Raw genomic sequence first — 14,235 nt, 5'->3', positions numbered from 1 at the left:
CATTTAATCAAAAACATTTATAAAACCTATGACCTCATACTAGTGTAGCAAAGCTACTATAGTATAGTGGCTCTAGGGTCGAACTCTGGGATGGGTTTTCATTCTACCAGTGATATACTCATGATTAGAAATTAAATTTAATGATTTCCTTTATCAAAAACTTAAAGCTTAAAAAGAAAATAAAATTTGTTTTGAAAGTATTTGAAACTAAATTAACATAAACTAATTAAAAATGGAAGAAAGAAAGTTTCTCGGAGCTAAGGATTGCTAGGATCAAGTTTAAAATGCAAAGTGGAAAATTCCGGATTTTTCTCCTCGCATTGGGGATTTAACCTATAGTTATCTCCCGAACCGGTGTAGGTTTGACAATGAAGATTTAATCCATAAAAATCAATAGAAATGGTAGTCAAGGTCCATTAATGGCTTTAGACACTATATAGGTCTTCACCTTGAACCACTTTCCAATGGCTCGTACATGATAACTAATGGACTAATATGGATCTAGCAATAAGCATCCATAAAGACCTGAAGCTTACCATGTATTGGCCATTCAAAGTGATTCTAAGGGATTTAAAGCAAAACTTTAGATTAAAAAGCCATTTATGAACTTCAACTACCTGAATTTAATGCACGAGAATTTTCCAACTTTTCATCTGGACTTTTCACCTAGCTTCCTTCACTCCAAGAAACCGAGAGTTTAGCCTCTCATCCTCTGAGAAAACATCCTCAGAGGTTGTTTGGCTTCCAAGAAAGAGAAAATAGTAACGAGAAAATAGAAAATAAGAGTGCTCTGTATATTGCTAAGTGTTCAGCTCAACACCCGTGTTACATTTTCAAGAGGTGATTTCCACCCCTTATATAGTTTTTACAAAAGCAAAGCTTTTCATTGGCTTGCTACAAGGAGAAGAAAGGAAATTTACATCAAAAGAACTTAAGAAAATATCTAAAGTGAAGTCGGCAAAACAGGGGAGGGGGTGTGCGAATTTCGCACACCTCAGAAGGAATTTCGCACAGGTATGCGAATTTCGCATACCCTTCAGAAGGTATGCGAAATTTTCGCATACCTGGAGCAGTTCTCTTCCGAATGTCATAACTTCCTCGTTTCAGCTCCAAATCATGCACGGTTTGAAGCGTTGGATTCTTGACTTCTTGAGCTTCGAAACGGTATATAGAATGTAAAAAATGGACTTCGGGAAGTGCTCCAAAAGTGCCAAAGAACACTGCAGCTGCTCACTTCAGATTTTTTCCTTGCTTCTCTTTTGATTTTCTTCTTTGGTTGGCTTGTCTTAATGATCCAAAAAGATGTCAAAACACTAAAACTAGCCACAAATATGATTAGAAGTCATTGCTAGGTCCTTAACATGCCAATTGGAATAAAGGTGAAGAATTACTACACAAAAGTGCTTAAAACATAATGACTTAAAGGTGTAAAATGGCACTTTTGGGTAGTAATCAATACCAAAAATCACAATGATAGCTATTCTTGGATATTTTTGCCAAATTCCTAACTTAAAAGCTAAGGAAATCTATCATTGGTGACTTACAAGGAGAATTTAGGCATTTAAGCAACAAAAATCTAATGAAAAATATCTCCAAGAGTCGGTTACAAATATCAGGAAGCACTAAGGGCCACTTCGCAGGTGAAAGATGAGGTCTGCGAAATTTCGCAGGTGCACAAGGGGAGCTGCGAAATTCCTTCATAGCAGCCAACTGCTTCAACACCTTTGCAAAGTGAACTTCCAACTTGAGGTGTTTGGCTTCCATCGCGGCGCGAAGCTTCAGGGGAACTCCATAGCACTGTGCAAAAAGGCTGCGAAACCATTCCGCAACAAGAATGGTGATTTCGCAGCACTTTACTGAAGTCTTCCTTCCTTCAGCTTGGAGCAGTTATCTTCCAACGGCTGTAGCTTCCTCATTTCAGATCCAAATTGCACATGGTTTGAGGCATTGGATTGTTGACTTCCCAAGCTTTCAAATGACATATTGTATGCAGGAAATGGACTTCGGGAAGGGCTCCAAAATTAGCCGCAGTGACTGTCATCAAGAATGTTCCATGGGTGAATCCTCTTTGCTTCCCCTTTTGCATTTCCACTTTGCTTATGGCATAAGAGCTTCAAGGTTGTGATTCTTCATGCCTCTGAGCTTCCCAAAGCTTTCTAAAGATTCCATATCACTCTCCTCAATCTCGTAATGCTTTGGTGGTCAAAATGCTATCAAAACACCAAAACTTAAGGCAATTTGATTATAATTGATTGCAAGGAGCCTTAACATGCTAATTGGGTTAAAAGGCACCAACTACTACTCAAAAGTGTTTAAAAGGATTAATTAAAAGCTATCAAATAGCACTTTTTGAGTAGTAATCAGAACCCCATACTTGGATCAAAATGTTCCTAGAACAATTCCTTGTGGTGAAGAAGAAGCTTGAAGAGTCTGGAGGTCTCGTACACCTAAGATCTTATGCCCAATGACTCGAACCATGATCTTGGACCTCCAAAGTGTGGCCAATGAAATGGAGGAAGTAATGGCTCTTTCTCTAGATGTGGAAAACCACTCTCATCTAAAAGTCGTGAAAACCCTAACCCCTAAGGGTATTTATAGGGTTGCCCACTAGACTTAAGTGACTTAAGCCCATCAAGGCTTGAGTCACTTAATCTAGCCTAAAATAGGTCATAATTGATTAATTAACCACATAGGATCATCTAATTAATCAATTAGCCTAATCTAAAGATCTTGATCATTATCCCCTATGCAACCTTATGTAATTACCAAAATGAAATTATGCACAAGAATTAATTTAGAGTCAATCCAACCCTCATAAATTGTGTCATTATGGTATATATATGAACTCGGAGTAGGGACCACTAAGACCTATAGGATTTCTAGCTCCCTCATAATCCAATTTTGAAGTTGATTCAATATTCCACTAAAGAGAATCAATTGCACTCGATCTAATACCTAATGTAAATAACAATAAAAAAAAAAGCTCAAGTACGTGACCTACTATCTGTTGGTATCTTAGATCTAAGCATTGGAAGCAATACCAATTTTTTTTTAAAAAAATGATCTTTTAGGGTTAAAGTACTAACTTTTAGGTTTGGATATTCTCAAACCTTAAATTTTAAGTGTTAAAGATGACTTTGAAGTTGTTGGAAATCTTGTAAACCCATAATCTTCTGCTCGATGACTCAACCTTGTTTTTGACATACTTTCGATGGGAAAGAAAGGAGGTTGGAAGCTATGACTCTCTTTCTCTCTGGGTAGTGGAAGCAAAAAAGTGATGAAAAACCTAACCTCTATGGGGTATTTATAGAGTTCCTAACTAGGCTTAAGTGACTTGAGCCCACATGGGCTTAGGTTACTTAATCCAGTTCAAAATATGCTCTAATTGATTAATTAACCTAATAGAGCTTACTAATTAATCAATTAACCCAATCCAGAGACTTTGTTCACTTACCCTATGCAACCTTATCTAATTACCAAAACACCCTTATATATAAAAGTGAACCTAAAGCCAATCTGACCCTCATAATCAATGCCAACAAGGTATATGAGTTCAAAGCGGGGACTATTAGGACCCACAGGAGTATCAAGTCCATCAAAATCCAATTTTGAAGTTGATTTAACATCCCATTATAGAAAACCAACTGAACTCCTAGACTTATAAAATAAAATAATAATAAGTAAATTAACTTTAATTATTTCATTTTCATATTCCATTTAGAAATTATTCAAATTATACAAATCATCATAATAATTTTTAAATATATATATATATATATATATATATATATATATCATAATTTCTTTTATATTTGAATATTAAATATATTTTAAATTCTTAAATTATGTATATTATTACCAAATATCATTAATTATATTAAATTATATCAATTTTTTAATAAATAACTTCATTATGTGTATTATTGCTTCTTATATAATTTTTTTTTAGTTTTTACTAATATTTTACCAATTTTTATTAATTTTGATTTTTTTTTTTAAATTTTCATTGATATTTGTTAATTATTTGTGTTTAAATTTTACAATAAAAAAAAAACTTTAATAAATATATTATTGCTTATTTTATCATGTTTAAGAGTTTTTTTTTTTTTTTTTTAATATTTTCATTAGTTTTGATCAATTTTTTTCCATTAATATTTTATGTCAAAATATTCACCAATATTTTCCGATATACCCTGATATCTGTAAAAATGAGTTATTAATATATCTATCAAAACCGATATTTTCATCCTTGCTCACAAATTATATTTTATATCTTTATTTATTTCGTTTTTCATCAAACTCTCACTTCACATTCTAGGTTACAAGACTACAACTTGAGAATTTCTAGAGCACGGACATATTTGAAATTTGAGACATTGATGGAAAGTGTAAATCTTTTTTTTTTTTTTTAAACAAAATATTAAATTAAAAATATACTAGCAAAGCTGAAAAAAAAAATGCGTGTATAAAGGATAAGATATATATATATATATATATATATATATATATATATATATATATATATATATATATAATAAGATTATTGTAAGATACAAACAAATAAAATATATTTTTACCATGTGATTATTTTGAATTGTAGAAGTCCTTTCTATAAGGTAGTATGATAATTATAATAACAACAATAATAATAATAGAAGAGATTACTTTTGGTTGCGTGCCTTAAAACTATGAATAAATACCTTTTATTATTTGAAGTCATTTTCAATTTGTACAAGTCGTGTACCTAGTACACAATGAATGTCTGCTGATAACTTCAAAACCTAAGAATATTGGAACTTAAGGAGCATGAGGTTCAAACTAGACAAACAAGTTATACATGATTCAAGATAAGATGTGAACTAGCCTCTGCAGGTGAAGTTGGGTGAAACTAAAGTGGTAGGAAGAAACAATGAGTGAAAACCATATTTTTTTGGTTAAAGATCTTTTAGTGAAATTGTACCTTGAGCAAAAATTTAAATACATTCGATTGTAATTCAAAGAAGTATTTTTAATCTTTCTAAAGTTACTGTCAAACTCACTCTTAGTAAGCTACTTTGATACTTAGGGCATGCGATAATTGAATTGAGCGAATGAGGTATTGTTTGGATATGCCTTTGCTTTTATTTGTTTATTTTAAAAAATATTAAATATGATTATTATGCCTATTTTTTCTTCTTTTTAATTTTTTTTATAATTAAGTAACAAGAATTTTAAAAAATTTCATGATCTTAAATGATTTTAATTAATTTTATGTTTATAAAAAAATTTCAAAGTTGAAAAAATATGTCATACTTTTATATTTTAAATTTTTTCTATAAAAAACATTTAAAAGTGATTCATGAAAATTTATTTTAAATTTTAAAAATTTAAAAACAGAAGAATGATGAAGTCTGACCATTTTTTGGGAGAACAACTAAATGAATATTTTTTAGGATTCCAACTTTCACATTTCATCCCAAACACACAATGGATAAAATTATTTCTAAAATATGCATTTAAATAACAACTAAATGAATTGCCCCTTTTTAAAGTCTTTGATATGATAAATCATAATTGAAAGCGTTTAATATATACCCTTTTATTTCTACTTTTCTTTTCTTTCCTTTTTTTATATGATCAAGTGGCCACACTTTCTCTTATGAAAGCTCTTTAATTTCATATTATTTTTACTCTTATTTATTAAATTTAATCATTTTTTAACACATTAAATACAAAATGATAATATATAATAAGTAATTAATGAGAACAAATTAAATATAAATTTAAATATACAATGGACAAAAAAGACATATTATCCTACAAATAATATACTTGATTATTTAAAATATTAATTATAATACATTTGAGCTCAAATTTAAAAATTAGGTTTTATTATTTAGACATTTAGGATATAAGATATGTTAACTAGAATTTTTTTTTATATTAATGCTAAAAGAATACTTATTTAGTTTGTAAATTTTACCACATCTAAATAAAATAAAATGATCTTTATGGTGTTATTTTTATGTTTATATTATTGTAAAGTTTTTATTTTTCATGTCAAAATTATAATTCATGATGATAATATTAGCTTTTTACATACAAATCATTTACTCTTCCTGGTAATTCAATATGAACATAAATTAAGCATTTCATGCCAACAAACTAAATATGAACATAAATATAATCTCAAAGATGTATTATTTTTCTTGTGGGTATAATAAGTACATTTTCAAGAAAAAAAGAATGTTACTTAGAAAAATAATTGTATACTTCATAAGCATAAGTACAACCTTAATAAAAATAAGAATATTCTTTAAAAAGTACATCATTTAAATAAAGTACAATAAATTGAGCAATTAATGATGACAAACTCAATATGAACATAAATGTAGTCTTAGGTATGTAATAACTACATCTTAGAAAAAAAAAAGTACATGCCTCAAAAAAATAAATACATCTCTAGTAAACTTACTCATAATCTAAAGAAAAATAATGACATTCCTTTAAAAAAATAATTGTTGTTTCCTTTTACATTTCCTCTTTATCATATTTCTCTCTCTCGTATTTTCCTCAATTTTACTTATTTTCATAAAACATAGCTTATATGGAAAGGTGTTAATTTAATGAAGCATTTATAATCGCCCTTTCATAATCATGAATTAACCTTTAGTTTCAACTTCTACCAGACTAAATGAGCAAAGCTATCACAGAGGCCTCAGCCAATGAGTAACAAGCACTGTTGTACCAAATAATAAGTGGAAAATACAATTTTATTAATACTTGAGACAAAAAAAAAAAAAAAGGGGTATGATTTTACACTCAAAACAAGGATTTATTTATAATGAGGTGCAGTCTCCATATGCACAAAAGACTGCCTTTACAGGATAAAGAAAGACATGGAAATTATCAATGTTTGACTCACTGGAAAATCATACAAATTATTGAAGGAGGACGATTGTTCACAGTGAGGATGTGAAAATAACATCCATCTCATCATCATCGTCTTTGATTTTAGATGGTGAGGATGTGAAGTAACAGGAAGCAGTGGACGATTGTTCACAGTGAGGCTTAGCACATCAGCTCTCGAATAATGTCCTACCACATCGAACTGGAACTTTGCTTTAGGAATCTCTCCACGAACATCTGCATATCAAGTGATCATCAAAATATTTGATCAGCCCGTGATAAATATCATAGAGTATCAAGTCTTCCATAAAACTATGTTTGCAGTCCTCTTAAACCTAAAGAATTGACTCATTTGCCTTATCTGCATACTGAAATATTTGGATATATAATTGGAGAAGTTAGGGCCATACCAAGATCAGCTGTGAAGAGGCCTTCTCCTTCGTAATTCAGTCCTGCTAGAATTTCACCATGGGGCGAAATGATGACACTACCTCCAGCCCAAACAATAGAATCTGGAGTGACATATTCTTCTGTAGGACTGTAAAGATACTTAGGTGGAGGTGGGTAATCTTTCCTCCGACAGAACTGGATGGGTGAAAGAACATAGCATCCACCCTCAATAGCAATGTGTCTCATTGTAGCCACCCATGTATCCCCGGAATCGGCTGTAGGAGCACAATATATCTCAATACCTATATATATGTACATTGGTATTCTGTGATCAATCAATCCCATATCAAAGCCACAATGTATTTCAAGACTGCTTAAACTAAAACCCTAATAACTTAAAAAAGAGTATTGGAGGTCTTATTTGGTAATTGTCATTGAAAACAGTTTTGAGAAATAGTTGTTTAAAACAGTTTTTGAAAGTTAGTTCTTTAATATTTTGTAAAACATAAGACTGTTTGAAAACCTAAATTGTTTTTAATTTGTTTTTAATTTTTTAAAATATATTTTAAAAATAATTTGTAACGACCCGCTCCCAATTATGTAGATATTGTCTGCTTTGGACCCAAAGGGGCCCTCATGACTTTAAAACACATTTACAGGATTACGAGGAGTCCATACTTATATAGCATCAGGAACTTTCTCCTCTATTTGAAGACGTTGTCTGCATGGGGGGTGTTTGTGACGTCCCACATCGGATAGGGGGAAAGTTTCTATTGCTATGTAAGTGTGGACTCCTCGTAACCTTGTAGATGAGTTCTAAAGCCGTGAGGGCCCCTTAGGGTCCAAAGTGGACAATATCTAAACGGTTGGAAGTGGGTCGTTACATCTTACCTTTGGTATTTTTTTATTTATATATGTTGAAGCTAGTATTGACACTTTCTCTTCCTAACCTCTTTACTTTCAGATTTATTAACTTTAATCATTTTTTTTTTGGAATATATAACTAATGAGAACAGATTAAATATAAATATAAGTATGCAAACAACAAAAAATGAAAATTTTATCCTAAAAATAATACACTTGATACTTTAAAATATTAATTATAATACATTTGATAATTTAGGATTTAGATTTTAAAATTATGTTTTATTTTTTAGAGGCTAGGATATAAGATTTCCATTAATCAAAGATTTTTTTTATGAATCCTAAATAAAATGTTTGTTTATTTTTCAAATTCTTATCATATGTAAATAAAATAAATATATTTTTATTATATTATTTTTATTATTATTATTTTTTTTTGTATCAAAATCACAGTCAATGATAGTAGTTTTTGTTAGTATAGAGTCCCTAAAAGCATAACATGTTGTAAAAAATATATAGTCTTATTTATTTAATGATATTTTAATTTCACTTTTATCTATCATTATTCTATGCATTATACCTTATGAGCATTCTACACCTTGACATTTCTTGCAATGTATATGACTTGGGTGAATTAGGATTTACATGGAACATCCAAGTCATAGGTTCCTACAAGTAGATAATTTGTTCATAGTTGCTTTGTGAACTTAAGCAATCCATTTGATATTATAGTGCACTACCTCTTAATTTGAGAGGTGACTAGTTTTAACAGAGATAGAATTTTCATGGTGAGTGCACTAATGTGTACAGTTGCACATTAGATCAGACCTACGGTGAGTCATGATGTAAGAGTATCAGGTAGTCATGAGTTCTCTAAGTTATTATATTGTATTTTCTGTCAACCTTGAGAGAATGCTGAGTTTGTGCCAAAGTTTATAGTGACTTTGACATATGGGTGAAATCCTAAAGTGATGATATATTCCCTATGGATTGGGTCACTATGGATGAAAGTTAGTAGCAATAAGTATTCTCAATAGAGGAATCAAATATCTCATGGAGTTTGAGACAATATGTTCCTTTAGATGATCCTAAGGACATGTGATCATGAAATCTATACTCATAGTAATTTCTTAAGGGGAATTTGAAATATGCTTTTATGGGTTAGAGTATGTCAGTTGATCACATCATAGGAGGATATGTAATTAAAGGATGATAGAGGTAACCTAGAAAGGCTAATAACTTTCACCTTATTATATTATGAATAATACTTCATAAGAAGACTATATACAATGGATAGCAGGTCACAGACCCAAGCAATGCGATTGACTCTCTATAATAAGATATTGAGTCAACTTTAGAATTGGATTTTGAGGGAGCCAATACTATTCTATTTACTATAGTGGTATTGGCTCAAGTTCATATATCTTGATGGCATAGTTTATGAGGGTTGAATTAGTTCATGATTCACTTATGTGCATAAGGGTGTTTTGGTAAATATGCATGGTTGAATAGGAGTTTGTTGGGACAAAGCCTTATAAAGCATGATACGATGTAATAAATTAAGTTTCATTAATAAAATTATTTATTTATTATTCTAATTCCGCTTATGTTATCACATTTGCATTAATTGGTTATTTAAGCATTTACATTCATATCACTTGCATTGTACATGACTTAGGAGTATTAAGAGTTGAATAAAAGATCCAAGTCATGGATTTTTTACAATGTGATAAGTGATTCAATGTTGATTCATAGATTTAAGCAATCTAGTAGAAACTACAGTGTACTACCTACTAATTAGATGGATCCCTTATCATGGTCATCGAGATAACTTTCCCATGGTGAATGTGTACAGTTACATTTTAGACATGACCTATGATAAATCATGATATTAGTTGTCTGGTAGTCATGATTACCTGAGCTACTATACTATATGGACTCTTAACCTTAAAGGATATTGAATTTGTGTTGAAATCAACATGAAGTTTTGACCTATGGGTGAGATCCTAATGTTGTCACATATTCGATACAAATTGGGTTACAATTGACGGAAACCGATAGCAATAGGTATTCTTAATAAAATAACCATAATATCTCATGGGACTAAACTTCATGGGTGATCCTAAGGACATGTGATCAAGATGAATGTGACTATAGCAATTCCTTTAGTAGAATTTGACATATGTTCTTTATGAGGTAGAGTATGTCAGATGATCACTTAATAAGAGGATTTATAACTCAAGGATTAGAAAGGTAATCTTGAAAGGTTGATATTGCTACCTTGTTAGCTAGATTAGGAACATCAATTCATTGGGAGTCCACATTGTTAGGATAGGGCCCTTAAAAACATGGCCTAATGTAATAAACTTTTGAATTTAATTATTTATTAATAAATTTCTAGTTCACTTTTATCTATTCTCATTCCATGTATTATATCTTGTAAGCATTCTAGTCCACATCTCTTGTATTGTATATGACTAGAGTACATTAGGAGTTACATAGAAGATTTAAGTTATGAGTTCCTTGCAACTAGGCAACCCATAATAGGTTATAGTGTACTACCTCCTAATAGGAGGGATGGTTAGTCTTGACCATCGAGATGAGTTTCTCATGGTGAGTGCACTTGTATTTATGGTTACACATTGGACAAGACTTATATTGAGTCATGACATAAGGTTATCAAGTTTTCATGACTTCACCAAGCTTCTTCAATATGTTATCTCTCAACCTTTAGAGAATTTTAAGCTTGTGGTAAAGTTACTAGTGACATTGACTTATAGGTGAGATCATAAGTTGTTCATATATTCCTTATGGATTAGATCATTGTTTATCAAAGTGAATAACAATAGGTATTTTCAATAGAGGCACCATGATATCCCATAGGATTAAGATAAGTGTCCCTTTGGGTGATCCTAAGGAGGTGTGTTCATGGAAACTATGATCATAGTAGTTTCTTAAGTGGAACTTAACATATGCTCTTAGAGAGTTAAGATATGTCAATTGAGCACACAGTAAAACGATCTATAACTCATGGATAGTAGAGATAGTCTTGAGAATATGATAACTTTCACCTCGTTAAAATATGGAGGCCAATTCATAGGGAGACTAAATGCAATGGATAGCAGGTCATTAACCCAAACACTTTGTATCTCATTGTTATTTACATAGGGCAGTGGAGTGCAATTGATTCTCTATAATGAGATGTTAAGTCAATTTTAGAATTGAATTCCGAGAGAGTCAATATTGTCCAATGGGTCCTAATGGTCCCTACTTGAGCTCATATACCTTATTGGTATGGTCTATGAGGGTTGGATTGGCTTCTGGCTCACTTTTATGGGTAAAGGCATTTTGGTAACTATGCAAGGTTGCATAAAGGTTAGTGAACAAAGTTTATAGATTGGGCTAATTGATTAATTAAAAGGCCTTGTAGGTCAAGTAATTAATTATGATCCATTTTGGCTAGATTAAGTGACTCAAGCCCTTAGTAGTCTCCAGTCACTTAAGCTAGTTAGGGAACCCTATAAATACTCTCTTAGGGGTGAGCTAGTTGTCTTCTACAATGTAGAGAGAATAGAGAGCCATAGCCTCATCCCTTACAACCTTCCCATTGGTTGAATGCCAAGATCAAGGTAAACTCATTGCAATAGAAGATCTTAGGTTTTTTAAACCTTCAACAACTTCGTTGAGATACTTCACCATATGGATTTGATTTGGGAACATCTAAATCAAGGTAAAAGTTTTCTATCTTGATATTTTAATTCTATTATTGATTTAAAATGATTAATGTGTTTATTGTGATCAAAGATCCGGATAATAGTCAAACGTTAATGTATATAATTTATATACAATGAACTTATTTTTTGAGGAATGCATTTTCTAAAGGATATTCTTATTTTTTTTGGAGGAATGTGCTTATTTTTTTTTAAATATAAACTTATTTAGATTGACGCAAATAAGTGAAAGTTCATTAATGTACATAATTTATATATATAGTATGGAAAGTTCATTAGCAATTTATAGTAAAATATTAATCTACATATTTTTCTAAAGGATATGTAACGTAGCATTTGAAATGGTTGAAGTATCTAAATTTAGTTAATATGTTTTGCATTTAAATGGTGAAAATTATGCTGTCAAGAATTTTATTTTTTATTTTTCTCCCTGTGAATTCGATTCACTGTTGAAATGTTAAATAGAAGATTTTTCCCAGCTTCTTGAATAGTGAAGTTTTTAAATTTGTGATTGAAAAGACAAACTGAAGTTTTTTAATTAAAAGAGAAGTTATTTAGAAGAAACGACGGTTATGGGTTGAAAAGGGCAAATATGCTAAGGAAAGGTAGCTCTGGGCTGAAAATGGCTCTAGGCCTAGAGAAATGGGAGCTTTGGACAAGAAATGCTAAGGAAAGACTATACTCTTAGCTAAAATGACTCTAGGACTAAAGAAAAGGCAGCTCTATGGCTCTAGGCCATATTTATAGATAAGATGATTACGATGATTGCATTGATAGAAATAAAAATAAGATGTGAAAACAGTCATGGGCGTTAATTTATTACTTTAAAATTTATTTTAAAAAATTTGGAAATGGAACAATTTTTTTTATGGTTTTACATTTTTAGTTTTTGCTGTCGAAATTTAAAAGTAAATTATGAAACATTATTTATACGATATGGGTTCCTTAGTAGAGGCCAAAAACAAAAACAAAAGAATAGAACTAGTTTTCATCCATCTATTGGCAGGCATAGCCACATGGCAATCAGTTTTTCTATGTCATTTTTCTTTTCTTTTTTTTATTTTTCTTTTTTGAAGCCATAGTGGAAAGCTTCATGGGATATAAAAAGTACAACTTATCCATGGGAAGTATATTTACTCCATGTATGTGAGTGGCTCTTTTTTATTCAAATAGAATCTAGGTACATGTGGATTATATTTTATATCTTTGTTTATGCCCTTCTTCATCTAACTCTAAGTTGACATTCTAGGCCCTACAACTTGAGAATTTTTAGAGCATGTACATGTTTGAAATTTGAGACATTGATAGAAAGTAAAGATATATATATATATATAAATTATTATATTAAAAAATACTATGAAAACTAAAAAAAATAATCATGTATAAAACATTTTATATATATATAAGATTAAATGGAGGTCTTTTTATAAGGTAATATAATAATAATAATAATAATAATAATATAAAAAAGAATCAATTACCTTTCGTTGCCCTAAAACTATGAATGAATATCTTTTATTATTTTTTACACATGACTGAAGTCATTTTCAATTTGTACAAGTCATAGGCCGCTAAATTGAAAAACCTAAAAAGACTACATTGGAAAAAGTAAGACAAGCTTGCAAGATTAAAATCATTAGCCTTGGCAAAAGTTAGAGATTAAAAAAATATTTTGAATTACGCTTGACTTGATCCCTTCTTTGTTAAGGGTATATAGGCAACTTGGGCAAACTACGTGAGTTCAATTATCACGAAAAAAAAAATAAAATAAAAATAGAAAGTGAAATATGTAGTTGTTAAGTGTGATACCAATTTCTATGAAGTGTTAAAAATTACAATTACTCCACATTAAGATTATGATCACTTTGTCTACATGGTTTTTAAGAATGACTTTAATTTTCATTAACTATTAAAAAGTTAGAAACAAAGGTGCATCTAAGTGCAGTCAATTCGCATGAGTAACGACTTTAACACTTAAGTTGCACTAAGTGCTAAAAAGTTGCACACTACTACATATCAAGTTTATAACTAGTATATACGAGTGTTAAATATGGTTTCACTATCAATTAAGTGTTAAAAAGTAGGATACCACTGTGCATCCGAGTCAAGTCAATTCTTATAAGTGAATACTTTAGCACTTAAGCTATATTAAGTGTAAAAAATATAACACCACTCTACGTCAAGGTTATTACCTGTTTACATAGTTGTTAAACATAGTTTCAAATTTAATAAATTGTTAAAAAGTTGGATACCATTTTTCATCCAAGCTAAGTGAATATGCATGAATAAAGACTTTAGCATTTAAGCAACATTGAGTGTCAAATTACAACACTGCTCCACATCAAGGTTATAACTTTTCTAC

The 14,235-nt window shown here is 30.6% G+C and overlaps 1 protein-coding gene across 1 annotated transcript in view; it reads right to left on the bottom strand.

The window, feature by feature from the left end:
- The window catches only part of LOC117909783, a 32,012-nt gene extending 24,416 nt beyond the window's left edge, over positions 1 to 7,596 (bottom strand). Inside the window, exons 1-2 of the mRNA XM_034823835.1 lie at positions 7,299 to 7,596; positions 6,905 to 7,125 (exon numbers count right to left, since the gene is read on the bottom strand). Of these exons, the coding sequence (XP_034679726.1) occupies positions 6,905 to 7,125; positions 7,299 to 7,596 (519 nt within the window). The remainder of the gene's footprint in view (positions 1 to 6,904; positions 7,126 to 7,298) is intronic.
- Positions 7,597 to 14,235: the final 6,639 nt, after the last annotated feature.

This window comes from Vitis riparia, unplaced genomic scaffold (assembly GCF_004353265.1).
Source record: "Vitis riparia cultivar Riparia Gloire de Montpellier isolate 1030 unplaced genomic scaffold, EGFV_Vit.rip_1.0 scaffold349_pilon_pilon, whole genome shotgun sequence".
NCBI lineage: Eukaryota > Viridiplantae > Streptophyta > Magnoliopsida > Vitales > Vitaceae > Vitis > Vitis riparia.
The sequence above is the reverse complement of the archived record's forward strand: the minus strand, read 5'-3'. Positions and strand labels throughout refer to the sequence as shown.